This window comes from Cherax quadricarinatus, chromosome 17 (genome assembly GCF_038502225.1).
Source record: "Cherax quadricarinatus isolate ZL_2023a chromosome 17, ASM3850222v1, whole genome shotgun sequence".
In the NCBI taxonomy this organism is placed as follows: domain Eukaryota; kingdom Metazoa; phylum Arthropoda; class Malacostraca; order Decapoda; family Parastacidae; genus Cherax; species Cherax quadricarinatus.
This window is the reverse complement of record NC_091308.1, coordinates 9,127,563-9,147,814: the sequence shown is the minus strand read 5'-3', so window position 1 is coordinate 9,147,814 and position 20,252 is coordinate 9,127,563. Positions and strand designations below refer to the sequence as shown.

The window sequence follows — 20,252 nt, the reverse complement described above, 5'->3', positions numbered from 1 at the left end:
CCCCTTTTTCTTATTCCCATCTATCCTCAATAGCTGTTTATATCTTACCCCAACCCTCCCTTTTGTTTATAAACCTTCTCTCTCTTCCCCGATGCTTCTATTCTCCCTTTTATCCCCCTTCCTTTTATTAGTGTGCTACAACTAAAAATGATCTGATATATCTGTGGCCCCTCTATAAACATGACATCCCGAAATCTATAACAGTCTTTTTCTACAAAAATAATCAACAAACTCTGTCATTTCTCCCCACATCATATCGTGTTTATTTATCCTCTTTTTTTAAAATATGTATTACCTATAACTCCCTTTCTATACAAAAAATTCAATCAAAACCCCCTTATCATTTACACACCAAACACCTACCCCACCCCCTAAAAATTTCCCTACTTTAGCATTCAAGTCCCCCCCAAAAATTACTCTCTCCTTGGTTGGCTCCAAAATTTAACATCTCCCAAAAACTCTCTCTTCCCCCTTTTTCCCCTCTTCTCCAGGGGCATAACCTTATTATGACCCCTCGCATCAACCTTTTAATCCCATAATTTTGAATTTACACATTCATATTCTCTTTTCTCCTTCCATCGTCATTTAACTCTGCACCCCCTTTCCTTTTCTCTAAATCTCTCAGATCTCAGATTTAATCCCCTTTTTTCCCCCCCCCAAACTCTCCTCCCCCTTCACTTTGTTGCTTAGGGACATCAACTTCTTTTTTCATAAAACAGCAATCATCTGTTTCTTGTCTCCTTTTTTTCCCCGACATTTAAAACAACCCAGTTTTTTAAAATTTTCTTCTTCTCTTTTTAGTAATTGTTGGGGGAAGGGGGTTCTACATTTCTCGGGATTTTATGCCCCATACGACAGCATGGTACGGAGGAAGTTCTTTTTCCCTTCCCCCTGGACAATAGAAGAAATAAAAAAAACAAAGCTATTTGAAAAGAAAAACCAGATGTTTTTTAAAATGCTTGTGTCTGTAAATGTGACCAAAATGAGTGGGTGGATTCCCTGTTATCTTACGTGTTTATGAGACGAAAAAAACCAAACAATCTCCATCATAAAAACGTTACGGTAACCCCTCCTTTAAAGTGCAGGCATTGTACTTCCCATTTCCAGTACTCAAGTCCGGCTATATGTACTTGAAAAATATACACCTAAATGGCATTTACAACCAGCTAAATACAGCTTCTGCTCACTTAGTGACGTACTCGTTTACCGACACCTCAGACTTATGATGGGCTCTCTGACCAGTATGCATATCTAATTAATGTAGAGTAGAGCTGATTTCCTCTATTCTGTTTATTAGAATACACAGTACATTACTGTATGAACATTTAAAAATATATCAGAAATGTTATAAATGGTACAAGGGTAACATTAAAGCAATATCAAAGATGGTTTACCATTATAGTATGCTCCTCACTTAGTGATGAATTCATTTACTGACATGGTCTTAGGAATGGAACTCCATCATTAAGTGAGGAGAGGCTGTATAGAGCAGTGGTTTATAAATGAGATATTAGATTTCATTTGAATATTACCTGTTGGCACTATCATCAAGTGTTCGCTCCATCCACTGGGTTGCTGCAGTACTTAGGGCATTGGAAGGCAAGGCCATCAGGATGCGTGCTAAGGCACAGCATCGTTCACTACGCATTGGATTACGCTTATATGGCATGGCACTGGATCCAATCTGACTGCTTTCAAATGGCTCTTCTATCTCCTTATTACTAGCTAAAATTCGTATATCAGTGCAAATCTGTAGAACAGAAGATTTTTACAGTCAGTACAACATTTTTGTTTACAAATCATGGTAAAGCTAAGAAAATCTACATAAAAAATAAATTCAAGTCATTATGAGAAATGCTCCATTTGTAATCAGGACTTCAATGATTATTACAGTAATGCTGAAATGTGTCATCTGTTTACAGAGGACACACTTTTCATCATCTCAACTGCAGATCTGGCTACACTTAACAACATAGTCAAACTTGGAAAGATATCTACTTGGATAACACCTAACAAACTTGCACTTAATGTTAATAAGCCCTACATAATGTTGGGGAACAAAGTTACAAAAATTCACTTGAACATAAAGATAAATAATACACCGATTGAAAGGCAGGATGAGGGTAAATTATTGAGCATACACCTGTACAGCACAATAAAATTCAACAAACACATCTAAAAAATTTCTAAGAAAATTTTCAAAAGAATGGGCATTCTTGTACCTTAAGCATCCTTGTTCAATCTATATTACTCTCTAATCTGTCCTTCCTTCACTTAATGTATTTGTGTGTGAGGATCAACAACAGCAAAATACCTGAAACCCGATGTTACAGAACAGAAATCTGCTCTCAGAATGACCATTCATGCAAGTTCCAAGCAACATACACTTCCGTCCATATTCAAAAGTTGAAATCTGCTTAGCATACAAAATATTCACTCTTACAATGGCACATGCTATAGATACAACATGGTCAATACAAAATATGGACACAATACGAGGAACGCGTATCTCTCTGACATATTACATGTTTGAATCAACCTGTTTAGAAATTCCATGCAAATAAAAGGCCCCAAATTATGGAACTTGTTACACAAATAACCCGCACATAAAAGAGAGAAGCTTGTGACTTTGTCAATGGTCCAAGTCGGACCGAAACGTCGTCGTAAGCTTCTCTCTTTTATGTGCGGGTTATTTGTGTATCGTTCCAGTCACGGTATCGTGCCTTTTTGTTATTTATGGAACTTGTTGCCAGAAATTGCCAAAAGTTCTCTGCCAACAGCTTTAACAACAATGTTAAAAACACCTATTAAATCTTACGTAAATGTTATATCCAAAGAATGTTATATACAAAGAATTTTCATTCACACAAATAAATAGAAGATTTTACTGTTATGCAATGTTGTAATAATTGTGTAAATAATACCAGCGCATTCTTTTTTTTTTTTTTTTCAACAAGTCGGGCGTCTCCCACTGAGGCAGGGTGACCCAAAAAAAGAAAGAAAATCCCCAAAAAGAAAATACTTTCATCATCATTCAACACTTTCACCTTGCTCATACATAATCACTGTTTTTGTAGAGGTGTTCAGATACAACAGTTTAGAAACATATATAGAGATATACATATAACATATCCCTCCAAACTGCCAATATCAAAAAACTCCTCCTTTAAAGTGCAAGCATTGTACTTCCCATTTCCAAAACTCAAGTTTGGCTATATAAAAATAACCGGTTTCCTTGAATCCCTTCACTAAATATTACCCTGCTCACACTCCAACAGATCATCAGGTCCCAAGTACCATTCGTCTCCATTCACTCCTATCTAACACGCTCATGCACGCTTGCTGGAAGTCCAAGCCCCTTGCCCACAAAACCTCCCTTACCCCTTCCTTCCAACCTTTTCAAGGACGACCCCTACCCCACCTTCCTTCCCATTCAGATTTATACGCTCTCCATGTCATTCTACTTTGATCCATTCTCTCTAAATGACCAAACCACCTCAACAACCCCTCTTCAGCCCTCTGACTAATACTTTTATTAACTTCACACCTTCTCCTAATTTCCACACTCCGAATTTTCTGCATAATATTTACACCACACATTGCCCTTAGACAGGACATCTCCACTGCCTCCAACCGCCTCCTCGCTGCTGCATTCACAACCCAAGCTTCACACTCATATAAGAGTGTTGGTACTACTATACTTTCATACATTCCCTTCTTTGCCTCCATAGATAACGTTTTTTGTCTCCACATATACCTCAATGCACCACTCACCTTTTTTCCCTCATCAATTCTATGATTAACCTCATCCTTCATAAATCCATCCGGTGACACGTCAACTCCCAAGTATCTGAAAACGTTCACTTCTTCCATACTCCTCCTCCCCAATTTGATATCCAGTTTTTCTTTATCTAAATCATTTGATACCCTCATCACCTTATTCTTTTCTATGTTCACTTTCAACTTTCTACCTTTACACACACTCCCAAACTCATCCACTAACCTTTGCAATTTTTCTTTAGAATCTCCCATAAGCACAGTATCATCAGCAAAAAACTGATGGTATCATGATTAAAAAAAAATCTTATCAGAAAATGACAGAAAATATTTTTCTAAGGAAAATGACACAAAAAATGTGTAATCTGATGTAAACTTTATGAAATTACACAGTTGGCTTTATGGGTGCAAGTTATGCATCAGTAATTTCACCCAATTTAGCCCTATTATAAGCCTCCAATATTGAATCACCAGGTCTCCTATACTGAATTCCCAGGCCTCTCCTATACTGATTTCCCAGGCCTCTCCTATACTGAATTCCCAGGCCTCTCCTATACCGAATTCCCAGGCCTCTCCTATACTGAATTCGAATCCAGTACACACACACACAAAAAAAAAAAATTCAAGTTTTAGCCTATTTCTAGGAAAACAAAATATAACCAAAAATGACTGGTCATGGTTCAGGCCATCCCAAGACTGAAGCAGACCTAGTAAAAACCCATACAACGACTGGGGTGCCTGGCTGGGCCCTCAACCTTTCCTCAGGAAATTGCCAAAAATTGAATATTTCTGCTTTCTTGTGGAATATTTTACGCCACTTCCAGTCTAAAATTACCTACATCCTTTCAGTTTCACTAGTATGTCTTCTGGCCTATCAAGTAACACCAAGATACAGCCAATAAAACCTTGAAAATCACCCTAGAAAATGCCTCAAATTTGCTATTTTAAGCCATGAACTGTATGGGGCAGATTTTTTTTTTTATACACCCACCCCATTCTTTCATGTCAAGGCCAAAATTTATGAATTACAGCAAATATGATGGCACTCCTAGGTAGTAGGTTGGTAAACAGCAACCGCCCAGGGAGGTACTACCGCCCTGCCAAGTGAGTGTACAACGAAAACCTGTAATTGTTTTACATGATGGTAGGATTGCTGGTGTCTTTTGTCTGTCTCATAAACATGCAAGATTTCAGGTATGTCTTGCTACTTCTACTTGCACTTAGGTCACATTACACATACATGTACAAGCATATACTATATACACACACCCCTCTGGGTATTCTTCTATTTTCTTTCTAGTTCTTGTTCTTGTTTATTTCCTCTTATCTCCATGGGGAAGTGGAACAGAATTCTTCCTCCGTAAGCCATGCGTGTTGTAAGAGGCGACTAAAATGCCTAGTAAATGGCTAGTAACCCCTTCTCCCGTATAAATTACTAAATTTAAAAGAGAAACTTTTGCTTTTCATTTTGGGCCACCCTGCCTTGGTGGGATATGGCCGGTGTGTTGAAAGAAAAAAAATGATGGCACTATGATTAAGATATAGATCTATGCTAGTTACATCAGTTTCAGTGACACAGATCTGCATTAAAGACAGCGAAAGGAATTAAAAATATTTCCTGCCTCCCTTTTAGGAAATGTAATGGTCCTTTTGATGCTCTAGGAATTATCTAACAAAGTAGCTCTAGCAACAGAAAACAACAGCTACAAAGGATTGCATAAATTAACAAAAGCACTGACCTTATGAGCTGTTGAGCCGAGTGAAGCCAAAACATTGAGACATTCCACATCCACCTTACGAGTATATGTCTGTCCACACACTATATACACCTCCTTGAAGCCTGCCATCTGTGTTACCAATTCATCCAGCTTCTTAACTTTCTCATTATCACCTGTGGTAATTACACATTTGAATGAATTCCAATTAAACAACAAATCCCTTCGTATACAAAAGGATAATTATCTGAAACTGTATAAAAATGACATTCATTAAAATATTATTACATAATTCAAGAAGATTTTGCAGATAATTTACATGAGCTACTCACAAAATTTTATTCACATGTGTATACCTTGTACATGTACTTGTAGAAATAAAGACATTATTATACATGAATATTATCTGCAATACCTGGAGTATACCTGGAGAGGGTTTTGGGGGATCTGGCCTTAGATGAACTGACCCACATCATAATAAGATTAGAAAAAAAACAAGAAATCTACACAACAAGGTTACCTTCAAACAGTTGGAGGAATGATGCTTGAGTACCAGTAGTGCCTTTGACCCCTCGGAAGCGCAGATCATCCCGTGCCCTGCGTATGGCTCTCTCATCCATTAAAAGCTCTTGAGTCCATAAAGTGGTTCTTTTTCCAACTGTTGTTAATTGAGCAGGCCTAAAAAATATCCAACTTTTTGTCAATATTGATATTATCATAAAAATAATATTAAAAGGGAAAGGAAACCTTGAATCCTTCAAGCACACAAACTAAATCACCAGACAATGTAAACAAGTGCTAAGTTTGATCATGGCTTGGATGGTGCCAAGGTAACAGGGAATTACAAAAACTTTCAAAGCATTTCTATCAAATCATTTCGGCTGACAAGTACAGGTTACATAAAGAGATACATGTACACAGAAAAAAATATTCAGGAGGAAAGATTAAATGAAGTAGATGAATGCCCAACAGCAAAGTATGATGAAGCCCACTGAAATAACCAGATAAGAAGTAAACTACTACTGAATATTGGCAGTGTGGATAAAGAAGATTGTTTGGAAGGGTTGAGAAACAAGGATGGACAAAAATGGAAATTACCACTAAATTGAACCATATGCTGAGGATTATTTCCAGCATAAGTACAGTGAGTGAGTGAAGCACACAAGGGGTGGAGTAGTGGAGGCAAATCCATGCATAAATGGTGAACAGATTAGATTACTGAAATAGGATTCAAGAAGTAGTAATAGGTGTTGCCTACAACAGAAACTAAAACAAATTATTGGTATGAAAAACTAAATACTGAAGATGGCACACAATTACCACAGCTCTTTTGTAATTAAAAGTAGATAATCACATTGAACCAGCCAGTGTTTAAGAGGTAGGATACAGTGTATGTACTTGCCACTATCTATTTTTGTCTCTATATCTGCATGTACCTGTTTGTGTTCACATTTTCTTTAGTTTTGCCAGTTTCAATACAAAACGTAGTTAGCTCAATTGAAATCAATTCACTTGTTGGTTAGTCCCCCAACAGCCTCCTAACAAGGTGGGCATACAAGTACCCCACACCCACTTCCTAACAAGGTGGGTGTGGGAGCATGAGTCCCTCACACCCATCTCCTGACAGGGCAGATGATGTGGCCTAAGATCCCCTCCCCCCACCTACCTCTAGAAAAGGCAGATGTTGGGGGTACGAGTCCTGGGGTGCGAGTCCCTCATATCTGCCATCTGCCTCCTGACAAGGCAGCTATAGTGGTCTCCCCCCCCCCCACATTCCTCCTGATAAAGGGGTAAGGGGGTATGAGACTCCTACCCAACTCCTAACAAGGCAAGTGTGGGGAGTGCAAATCCCTCACGCTCCTCCTCTTTCAGGTGGATGAGGGTGTGTGCATCTCCACACCCACCACCTGACAACACGAGTGCAAGGAAACACAAATTTTTGAAATGTATGAGAAAAAAGTATACCTGGGCAGTATGCCTACTACTATTCAACAAGATTCACATTTTAAGTAAAAAAAAAATCAAGCCATATACAAAATTATTTGTATTATATACCGTAGTACAGCGTATGTTTAAAACACTGCAGACTGGTTCATATGTGGCTGCAGCATGCTAAAACAATGTTGCACATATTATTGCATACATACCTTAAGTATTAAATTCTCATCAACTAGTTTCAATCTACTGCTGGATAAATACTGTGAAGGCATACTCAGCCCTGTAACAACTTCAGACAGTATTACCAAGGCTGGCTCCTCCTCAGGAAAATTAATGAATAGAAAAAGAAATAATAATTCACAAAGATAAACACCTTATTATTTATTAATGCAAAGATAAAACATTGAAATATGAAGGTGTATCCTACTTGAAAGAAAAATTAAATGGAAAAATAACATTTGAATTCAACGCTAATATGTACAGTTATACTGGGGTGTCTGGTTGAAGTTGACACCATCTTGTAGAAATTGTAGCCGTTGCTGATGATGTGGGGGGGAGGGGGGCACAGGTGTTGAGTGACAACCCAACGACTAGTTCTTCACAGAGTCTATAGCCTTGAATAGTCAGTCCAGATGACAGGAATGCAGGTTCTTTACCACAGAAAAGATGAGGGGTAGTGTCCTGTACAATTAATCAGGTAGGTAGATAATGAAGTGACGTCCCAAGACCTTTTCAGTCCATCTCCTTCAACACTTCTCGTTGGTTGGCAGGTGACCCGATCTGTCATTCCAAGCTGGAAAGAGAGACAGGTTACCCACTGCTTAAGAAATCACTCTCCATGATAAGTGCAAGATACTTAAAAAAGGTGGTGATTATCTAAAAGTCTCATGTGGAGCTTAAAACTGAAAGGACTAAGTTTATTATTGGTCAAAAGTGAAGCTTTCAACCAATATGCACTAGAATAGAAGCAGAGGCTTTTACTTACATTTGTGCTGGGAGCTGTGAGTTGAGTGATTACTGTTTGGCCGGAGCCCCACACGTCACCTTTCGGGGTGGGGAGAAAAGGGGGGGGGATAGCGGGAGCTAGACTGACCTTACCTTAACAAGCAGCCGGCAATCAAACTATCGTTACCATATACTCGCTCGCTACTCCTATCTGCTGAACTTTTCCCTCACAAATACATTCACATAACTTCCAAATATCATGAGTGTATCCTTTCCTAGATCATGAGTACTGTATTTACAAATGTCTTATTTAATATATTTGTCTAAAAGTTTGTCTCTGAACATTTTCCTTACATACACAATTTCCGAATTTCTTAAATTACCTAATAAATTTTAGTTTCTATAAAAACAAGAAGTACTGCACTGTAAAGTGAATAGAGTACATATTATGAACGGACTTCTGTGTTTGTCTTGATTGTTTATGGAAGTCTTGCTTTTCCTTGGACAGTTGGGGTATGTTCCCTTTACATGAGTTAGAGAGGCTTGCTCTCTCTCTCTCCAGTTTCCTGTCTTGTCTTGACATATTAATTGGGTTATCAAACACCAGTTCCCTTTTTCTACACCATGGACTGTATATGGCTTTTTGGGGAAGCCGGTCACTGACTCAGGATGTGTGCGAGTACCTGCCTAGGTTTTTTGCATTGATATCCAACTTTTCTGTTTGTGCATGTTTTTTTCCTTACATTTTTTGCCCAAATTTTTGTAATATTTCCTCTCTAGAGACTGATTTGCAGGAATTAACAGTTTATTTTGTGAAATCAATTAATGCAACAATAGAGTACAATGAGAAAAAATGAGACATTCATAGAAAACACAGCAAGAGTGACAACTGGGATGATTATATTTTACAGAAAATGAGTAATATTGAGACCACGTATATCAATAGTACTATATATTGACCAGTATGTGAATAAATGCCATAAATTGCATATCATATCTTGTTCACATATAGAGACCAAACTTACTGCAGATGAGTGTAACCAAGTGTTGGCTGATCTTTGTGCTCTAAGGCAAACTTGGCTAATCGGTGAATACAACGGGCAACTTTGGGCAGCAGTATGTCAAAGCCATCGCGAAGAACAATCAAATCCTGTAGTTAGTGATGCTGAATTAATAATAGCATGCACAATAATACTGTGATAAAAATACTGTGTATACATATTAAACACAGTATAGCTTATTAATTCTCACTGCATATGAGAACCTAATGTGAAGTACATATTCGGGATCAGATGACATGGAGGGTGCATAAATTTGTAGTAGACGGAAGGCAATGTAGGGGTCATCCTAGGAAAGGATGGAGAGAGGGGACAGAGGAGGTTGGACATCCAACAGGCATACATGAGCGTATTAGATAGGAGTGAATGGAGACAAATGGTTTTTATGACTTGACATCCTGCTGGAGTGTGAGCATGATAATATTTATGAAGGAATTCAGGGAAACCAGCTAAGTGGACTCGAGTCCTGGAAGTAGGAAATACAGTACCTGCACTCTGAAGGAGGGGTGGGGATACTGCAGTTTGGAGGGGCATCTGAGCTAAATTACTGGTGTGCCTCTGGCAGGACAATGATGGAGAAGGTATTGATGAAAGTGTTTTTTTTTCTTTTTTCCAGTTACTCGACATTGGTGGGAGACCACTGGAGTTAAAGAAAAAAAAAAGAGTAAGAACTATAGTAAGCATTCTAAAAAGTAAGAATGTGTACTAATAAGTTAAAAAGAAGAAGTCTGTCAAGTAGTTTACTTTTTTTTTTTGTGTTGATTATGAGACCTAACTTGATGTTATTAATTCTAAAGTTAACATAGCTACATATGTATTGGTTTCTGTTGCTGGAGAAGGATTAAATAAAGTTTTAGGAGAAACTTGTCATTCCATGTGAGTTAAGTTGGGAATATGATTTGAGGATCTCTATATCTTTAAAATCTTAAGTTTTTATTTGTTCACTAACTTCAGTGGTACAAATGCATAATCACTTGGTCATTCGAAACATATTTTTACAGACAATACTAAAAATCCCTTTTACTTGTGGACTGTGCACCAATTCACCGTTATGTATATTTAACATAATCTGAAAGTCTCCCACAAATATCAAGTTCTAAATCATTCTCAAAATCCATTTCTGTAAATTTGAAATTGCTCTCATTTCTAAAGTCCTACAAAATCACAGTACTTCAAATACATACTGTATTATCTCCCACATAGCAAGAAGTAGCACCCAGATGTATGATTGGGGCAGCTTTTGGACAGGCCACTGCAAAAGTACGAACGTGGGCCATGGTATCATGTCTAATCTTTTCTTCTTCTTTTGCAGCAAATTCATAATCAATGTTATCCCAATTGGCTTCCATTTCCTTTATTTGCTCATCTGTGATTGGCAGCCCCAGCTCCTGCAACAAATTACAATATGTATAAGCAGGGCTTTACAAAATCAACATTTTAAATAACTTATTCTTTGAAGTCAAAGTACAGTATAAAATACTGAGCAATGTATCTGCACATGGTGTATTGGCTGAAATCTAAATTGTCAGTATACTGTAAACACAAATGCTTCATTGCTCCACAGTGTGTTACATGGATATATGGAATGTATCTATAATCATTTTGAAGGGTTCTTCTACCCGAGGTCAGGCTTCGCTGCTGACTACCTGGTCAGCAGCAGTGCTAGAGGCCTACAAGCCCACATAGCCACCACAACCAGGCTGATCATGATGGTCAACAATTTTCTGCTATATTCATGGAAAGCATTTAAACAATAATGGTCACACAGTGCTATATAGCACTGCTATATATATATGCTATATATATATATACTATATAGCAGTGCTATATAGCACTGTGTGAATCAAGAGAACAAAACTACCAGCTGATGTAGCAAACTGGTGACAATTAACAAATCAAGATAGGACCATCAGAAAGGAGGGTGGACAAAGTCCTGGAACAGTCAATCAGATGGTGGGCTATCAGGACAACCTGGCAATTCTCACAGAAGGGAGAAGCTGCTCCTCTCTGTGAATGCTGCTTCCCACAACTAGCTGCAATGGAGACAGGACATTTAAAAGCCTCATTGTGGTATCATAAAAAAACTGCCAATAAAGATACCTGGAGATGATTTTAGGGATCAACACCCCCACGGCCCAGTCTGTGACCAGGCCTCATGGTGGATTAGAGCCTGATCAACCAGGCTATTACTGTTGGCTGCACACAAACCGGCGTACAACCCATAGCCTGGCTTGTCAGGTACTGACCTTACGTGCCTGTCCAGTGCCTCCTTGAAGACAGCCAGGGATCTATATGTAATCCCCCTTAAGCATGCTGGGAGGCAGTTGAACAGGCTTGGGCCCCTGACACTTAATGTGTTGTCTCTTAGTGTACTCATGGTGCTCCTGCTTTTCACTGGTGGGGATGCTGCATCTTTTGTCCAGTCTTTTGCTTTTGTAAGGAGTGAATTCTGTGTGTAAATTTGGCACTAGTCCCTGCATGATTTTCCAAGTGTATATTACCATGTATCTTTCTCGCCTGCATTCCAGGGAGTACAAATCAAGGGACTTCAACTGTTCCCAGTAATTTAGGTCCCAGTAATTTAGGTGTAGTATGACATGCCAACACTAACAGTATAATTCATCAGGACTAATGGTGTTAATAAAAAATAATAAATATAAATAAACATACATATACACATACATATGACAAAGGAGTTTCAACACTACTGTACATCATTTGTGAAATCAGGTCATCGAAATTATTAAGACTGGCAACAAATCTTCATCAAAGAAATTGATGTAGGTCTGTGTTATTATGGGTCACAGAGTTCTGCATTAATTGATTAATACATAATGTTGTACAATAATTTATAGAGTAAGTTTATTCAGTCACAGGTACACATAAGTACAATTATCATACATAGTACAAATTACCTAGGATAACTTAATGTAATATTAACGTTAACACTAACAGTGAAAGAGGAAGAAATGTTAATTAAGACCATATAGTAACAGCATAAGGTGATATAAAATAACAATGCAATATAAAGCAATACAAAGTACAGACAGTACAATATATAATATACCTTCTCAGCCCTGGCCAGATATGTCCATAATTTGCGCCAGGTGGTGAACTTTTTAGTTTCACTGAAGTTGAATGACATCTCAGTTGAGGCATATCTGTAGGAGAGAGGGTTACGATAATGGTCGTGTAGGCTGGTAGTTGCCATCGTCAGTACCCGGTGCGGTCTACCTGCTGGGGTGGGGTCAAGAGCTGCAACTTGTTGCTGTCTGAAGGGTTACACCGGAGAGCTGTTACCACCCGGGTCCACTTGGTGTTGTTGGGGGTGTTAAGGTTCACCAAAGTTGACGCCTTAGTGACCTCTGCTTCTCCTGGATCTGGGCGAAAAAATATGTTGCCAAAAATGTGGGCGGGAATTATAAATTCAAATTCAAATTCAAATTCAAAGTTTATTCTCTATAAGGATTACAATGCTGAGTTTACAGGAATTTGGTTATTGTGTGGTTTACATGTAGTAAAATAGTGATTACAGAGTGTACCACTAGAACGCTTAGCATGGCTAGGCATTTCGGGCAGACTTAGTTTTATTCTTAATTGTAAAATATTACAAATTATGAGGTAAGTTAAACCATACCCCCGGCCGGGATTGAACCCGTGTCATTACGATTTCTTAAGTTATGAGGTAAGTTGGTATTATGGCTAAGTGACTAAATACTAGTTTGTGAGTTTAGCAATGTGAATGCTTTTGTTTTGGCACAGTACATAGTTTCAGTATTGGAGTATCACAGGATTCATTATTTTAAGATTGAGATTAATATTTCTGTTTATGGTCAAATGAGTGAGTGAGTGTAAGTGTGAACCACCAGGTGGTATTCGTGTAGTTAGTTGACGGGGTGTATCAGGGAGATAAGATGTTTTCTAATGGTAGTTTTGAAGGTGATGGATGTGTCTGCAGTTCTAGAGTTCTCAGGTAGGGTATTCCAGATTTTAGGGCCTTTGACATACATTGAATTTTTGTAAAGGTTTAGTCGGACACGGGGAATGTCGTAGATTATTATTATTATAATCAAGGGGGAAGCGCTAAACCCGGAGGATTATACAGCGCCTGGGGGGGGGGATGTGGAAGGCATTCAGGCTTAATTCGGGGAACTGGAGCTCAGATCCAATTCCCTAAATCAAGAGCCCCTCACCAACATCAAGGAACCTTCCTTGAGGGGGGAATGTCGTAGAGATGTTTGTGTCTGGTGTTATGCCTGTGGGTTCTGTCACAACTATCAAGAAAGCGTTTTAGGTCAAGCTTGATATTAGAGTTTAAGACCCTATAGATGTAGATTGCACAGTAGTAAGTGTGGATGTACTGAACAGGGAGTAAGTTTAGGTCTATGAAGAGTGGGGGGGGTGTTGCCAGGGATGGGATTTAGTGATTATTCTTGCTGCAGCTTTTTGTTGGGTTATTATTGGCTTTAGGTGTGTTGCTGCAGTTGATCCCCAAGCACAAATAGCATAGGTGAGGTATGGATAAATAAGTGAGTGGTATAGTGTGAGAAGGAAGGCAGCGGCAGCAGCGGCAGCAGCGACTTCCAAGCTCCGTATTTTTCTCCAACTACCAGAGCTACAAATGCTCCTATGATGACCTAGTTACAAGCAAAACTGCACTACCCAACGTAGCACCCAGAATGACAAAAGATTACCAACAGTGAAACCTACAAATCGAAAAAAAGAGAGATCAAAGGAAGACTGCACACAAACCGAAAGCAACACCCCGCTGCCAGCCGAACAACGTAACCCTAAGCTTTGTATACTACAACTTCTTCTTAACAACAACAATTCCTGTAGTATTATGAGGCGCAATCTAAGAGGAAACAACACCAAGGCCAGCAAGAAAACACCGAAAAATCAACTATTCAACAAGTGTAGCCAGGAGGACGCCGGCCCAGCAACCACCCCACTCACCACCACTCAAGGCGACACCACAACAATAACAACAAACATGGCTGCCACCAGCCCATCCTCCCCTCTCTTCCCCGGATTCAACCTACCTAGTAGTCTCTCAGGTATGACCAACGATCCAGATACCCTAAAGTCATGCATCTCCAACTTAGTTATTGAAAATATGAATCTTCGAGAGACGCTAACAAAACAAGACACCAGGATGACACAACTCGAGAACAAAATCCTCAGTCTTGAACAAAAGTTATCAACACCTGGAATGACTAACTGTGACAAGACCATCCAAACAGTCATAGATAGCCATACCCAACAAATAATATCTCTTAATACAAAGGTTGAAGAAGCAGTAAAACAATGGAAGAACAACTTAGATAACCAGTTCAGTGACTACTTTGCTCTCCAAGAAGATAAAACTGAGCAAGAAAAACTATCGGACGCAGTAATAGTTAACAGTCCACTTTTTCCCAGTGATATGAACCAAACAAACAGTAAAGAAATTACTCTGCAGATCATAAAGGACCAAACAAGTGTTATTGTACCAGAGTCTGAAATAAAAGAAGCCAGATTACTAGGATCCCATGGTAGAAAAAGTGTTATGCTTAGATTCAACTCACATGATAGGAAAAAAGACTTAATTATTGCATCTATTAAAGTAAAGAAAGAGGTATACATAAACGAGTGTCTTACCAAAAAACGTCAGAACCTCCTGTATAGAGTCAGAAAACTTAAGCGGGAGAATAATGACACAATACACCAATGCTTCACACGGGATGGGAAAATTCTAGTTAGGAAAACAAATGTAGGTCAACTGTACACAATCACGAACGAGAATGATCTATCACGATTTCTCAGGGATACTAATCTTACAGAGAATAACTAAACAATGTCCAACTTAAAAGTCTACGTAGTGTAGTGTATGTTTTGCTCCATTATTGTTCAAATTTCATTGTACAATCTCTTAGTATTTAAATAATCAACTACCTCATTTTGTGATTTTACTAGTAAGCATAAATCACCTTATGTGATTTTCTTATTTACTATTGTTCGCTTGAACATTAGCTGAATTGATACTTTCTCTGTCCATATTACTACCTCATATTTTTTTTAAATACTACAATTGATATTACTTACTAAAATTAATAAATATCATTTTTACTAAAATTTCAATTTACTCTTAACATTTTTGACATTTAATAACCATTACTTGACTAATTACCTTTACCTGTTTTAATACCACATTTACTATCCTAGATTACTCTTAATTACCTTGTACTGCCATATAACCTCAAGTATAACTACCAGTGCAATATTGAATGAAATAAACATTACTATTTCACTTTTTTGTAATCATTATTACTTACTAAAATTTTATTAAACACCATATTTACTACCAGTCAATTTTACTTTTGTACATTAAACATTATTTTATACTTCCCATAACATTTTTTTGCCAAATTTTCAAGTTTTTATATTCAACCCCAACCTTGTATTATCCTTTGTACCTGTGTACCTGGGTACCTGTCTACCATCTTACTATCATATTATAACCAAGACATTACCATTGTGATTTTTTACTATTATTCTTTTGTACTTTAATTGTGAATTTTATTTTGTCAATTTAAATCTATAGTTATAACCTTGATCTTGTCAACAACCCATACCAGACTCTAGTGCAATTGCAAGTACCATTTCAAATTGTATTTTTATATTATAAGTTTATATTATAATTCCTACCATCTGTCCATTTAACTTTGCTTACCATTACTTAATTTTAGTCCCTTTTATATTTTCTCCTTTATTTTAGCTTTATATAACTATCCTAGTTTATATATCCACAACTGTTAAAATAATCAAGCATTACTAAATTCCTTTGCCAATATTATCATTCACTAACTAAACCCAAAACCTGATATAAATGTCTATGCCATTCCGGTTACACAGCCATACACAACTTAAACCAGACCAACAAAGGGGTGGACAATATACTCTCAGACCAACTGAATTTTCACTAAAACTTGCACAAGGGTGTGGGGAAATATAATACAAATTCAAATCCAAATACCTAAAAAACCTCTCAATTGATAAACATCTCAGTTCACAGTCAAACATTAGAATTTGTAAAAACTGGAAGTATGATAACCAAATTTCATGAAAAGATCCCTTCTATTAGGTGACTTAATATAAATTTCCCGCAAGACCAGGACCCACCCCTTACTGAATTCCAAACACAATGATAACTGTATTTTACCAAAACAGTCAAAAACCCACAAAGTTACAAAGCTAGTGCCCCCTTTAAATCTGGACCAACCCTTCCTTTAAAATCAGGCAAAATTTCAGATAATACAGACCACTACCCCACTTTCCCCAAACACTCTTGGAAATACCCCCCCGACATACTAAATCACCTTCAGACTTTTACAAGGGCACCATTAATAACCCAAAAGCATTACAAACATTGTTAACTGGCTAAAAACATAAAATATTGGAATTATTTAATTTTCTAAAAAACCCAATACCTCTATAAAAGCACTGCCTAAAAAAATAAACCCGATGACAAAAAGCTGCAGTCCCCGGTAAAACCCCGCATTCTCAAATCCATAAAAACAAAAAAATTTTTGAAAAAAAGTACAGAATGGGTCCCAAACCCCGAACCAAACAAACGTTACCTAATCCAACCGCCTATGAAGGGCAAAAAATTGTATTTTGAGAACAGATTATCCAACCCGGTGATAAAAAAACCGGAAAAAACTATCTGAAATTCTGGGGAACAAAAAAAAGGGTAAAAACAAAAAAAGATAACCCCCAAATCCCCCCAAACAGAAGCAAACAGATAATGATTTCTTCTCCACAAAGGGAAAAAACCCTTTCCCCCAAAAATCCCAATCAGATACACCCAAATAACTCTCCGGCAACTACCCCACACACTGTTTTTAGCTCATAACCCATAGTCTCCCCTTTTTCAATGCACTAAAAAACAAGGCAGGGAAATTTAATACCTTACCACCCCTTTTTTATATAAAAAGTGTCCAATGCTATCTCCCAAACATTTGCCTCTTAACAAATCCATTGAAACCTCCCCCTTCCCCACAGTACTCAAAAAAGGGGCCGATCCCCAAAAGGGGACCAAACAGGTTGAAAAAATTTTGGCCAAAACCAAACACCCCCCTAAAAAAATTTGAAAAACAATTTATTGGGAAACTACCCCCCTTATCTCCCGAACATACTCAACCTGAATTTATTCAGGCCCAATAAAAAAACTAATGATGCTATTATCACATGCTAGAATATATATACATGAAAAAAGAAATCCACTGGGGGTCTTCATTTACTTTTAAACTTTTGATACAGTTGACCATGACTTGCTCCTTAAAAATTTTCACACTATGGTAAAGGGGCCCCCCTCAATTTCCTCAAGCAAACCCCAGCAACAGAATAATAGGGCCTTGGGCCAAACTCTTCCCGGAACAAATTCATTGGTGTCCCCCAGAAGTGTTTGCCCCTTTTTTTCTCCTTTCATAAATGACCTTCCAAATGTTCCAATTCTCAAACCCCCCTGTTCAGATGCACTCTCGTCTTTCCCCACCCCAGCCCAGTCACACTGAAACAAATCAATTCAGAAAAAATCTCCTGGAGGGACTAACAAACTTACATAACATTAAAAACCTACTTCATTCGTTTGGTAACATACAGATGTCCCCCTTAACATAATGATAAGGGGTCACCTATCACAAAAATAACAGGGAAAATTTTTGGGTCCCCCTTGATTGCTCAAAATTTCTTTTTTATACAACAAATTTCTAAAAAAATTTCCAAAACTGGAGCATCCCATGAAGGTCTTTTCCCCAGTCAGCCCTCTGGCCTTATCCTCTTTTTATTTCACCTTTGGGAATTTTGCATGGGCCAGCAACAGTTAACCATCTCAGACCACTAATTACCCCCCAAGGCTGATTAGAATGATAACAAATTCTCCTAAGGGAGCACCTCCCCCAAAAATTCAATACACTAAACCCTACCATCAAAACATCCTCTTTTTACTCCCCTTTTCATACATGAACATTTCTCTGATATTAACCCTCCTCAAACATTCCCTTTCCAACCTCAACAGCCGACCATAACCAAGGGAAAATCACTCTTTGATGTTCCTCGTGTTCATCTCCCCCTATGCAAAAATCAAAATGCACAAAAAGGCCCCAAAATCTGGAATTCATTACCTGAAAAATAAAAAAAAACTTCCCGTTTATAAATCACCTACTCAAGATCCTTACTCAAAACCAAAAAAAAATCTGAATTTAACTTTTTTTTAAAAACAAAAAAAACCTAAACCAATCTAACTTTTTATTTTTAAATACACACCCCAAAAGAATCCTTCATGCCTGTCTTTGTAATACTCCTTGTGCTTTATAGTAATCTTTTTTAAAGTTTTATCCGCTTCATCATTGCTTAATTAATCAAATTAATTTAAAAACCAGGGAATGCTATCATGGAAAGTGCTTTTCATACTGCTCTTATCTTATTTTTTTACCTCTGTATGTGTGAAAATTTTTAATAAAAAAAATAAATAAATAAAAAAATTAAATAAAGGGGATTTTTTCGGTATGAATCTTGAAGGTCCCAACCGTTTTGGATACTTTTTGGTTTATATGTGGGTATGGTGTGAATTCAGGGTTTTTTCAAATATAAACCTAGAAATTTATTATTTCTGTAAATTTAAATGTTGTCAATCTTAATGTTAATTTTTTGCATCTCTTCTCTTTTAAACATAAATATAGTAGGTTTTGTCAGTGTTAGCGGTTTATTTGGGTGTCCAAAACGATTTTTATCGCTCCTTTCCTGGTGGATGGGTTGGGGGGAAGGGCTGAAAAGTCGTCGCCCAAGGTGGGTTTAGGGGTTGGGATGGGTTTTGGGGTCATTTTTAAGGGGGAAGGCAGGGGGGGACCTTCGGGAACTCCGTATCAAGTGGGTGTTGCGATGCTGTGTCTTTAATGGTGACATCTGATCCCTTTAGTAATTAAGATTTAAATAACCGCTGGCCTCATACCGTAATGATCATTTTGTGGATGGATGTGGGTCTCTTTTCCCAAAAGTTTTTCTTGGGTTTAAAAACCAGGGGTTTGGGGTAAGAATAAAAGAAAAATAAAACAAAAAATTTCCCCAGTTGGAAAATGGACTCCCTGTCGATAAAAGGGGGTGAATGGTTGATGTTGATTGGTGTGGGTGCCCCTGGGCCAAAATTTTTTTCCCGAAATTTGCATAACAAGGGCTTTCTGTGTAGTTGTCATTGATGTAGCTAGGTTGTATACCTTGTACATATTTAGAAAAAAGATATTTTTTTTTATTTTATTTTTTATTATTATTATTATGATTATTATTATTATTATTATTATTATTATTATTATTATTATTTTAAATACAAGTTCAAAACAAGTATCTTATTACTTAAACATTAATCATTTGTTGTGTATCTTAAAACTTTTTTATATAGTAGGGGAAAAAGTGGATAATTTTCAAAAATTTTAATCCATTAACAAGAAAAGTTTTTCCCTATCCCTGGTTAGCATGGGAAATATTTTGAAAGGCGGGCGTTGTGACACTTTTGGACATAGTTCCTTCCACCTTTTAATGTCCCCTCTCTATATAAAAACCCTCTGTAATACTTTAAACTTAACTACAGCATCATATTTCAATCTGTTGAAATTTTTCTTTATCCCTAAATGTTAACGGTACATTATTATGACGACAGTTGATCCTTTCCTATTAATGCTTAAATTTTTTTAAACTCATATCTGCTTTCATCGGGCCTTTTTTAAAATTCTATTTGAGAAACCAAATTTATTGACATTTTTCTCCCTTTTAAAGCTTGCTTTTC

At 37.4% G+C, this 20,252-nt stretch overlaps 1 protein-coding gene across 1 annotated transcript; it reads right to left on the bottom strand.

The window, feature by feature from the left end:
• Positions 1 to 1,528: 1,528 nt before the first annotated feature.
• LOC138851032 (adenylosuccinate lyase-like) lies at positions 1,529 to 12,809 on the bottom strand. The gene is made up of 6 exons (XM_070085791.1): positions 12,501 to 12,809; positions 10,618 to 10,821; positions 9,401 to 9,525; positions 6,013 to 6,170; positions 5,517 to 5,668; positions 1,529 to 1,750 (listed from the first exon to the last, which is right to left on the bottom strand). Exons 1-6 carry the CDS (start codon positions 12,642 to 12,644, stop codon positions 1,529 to 1,531), a joined length of 1,005 nt encoding a protein of 334 aa, XP_069941892.1. The 5' UTR covers positions 12,645 to 12,809.
• Between the last annotated feature and the right edge of the window lie 7,443 nt (positions 12,810 to 20,252).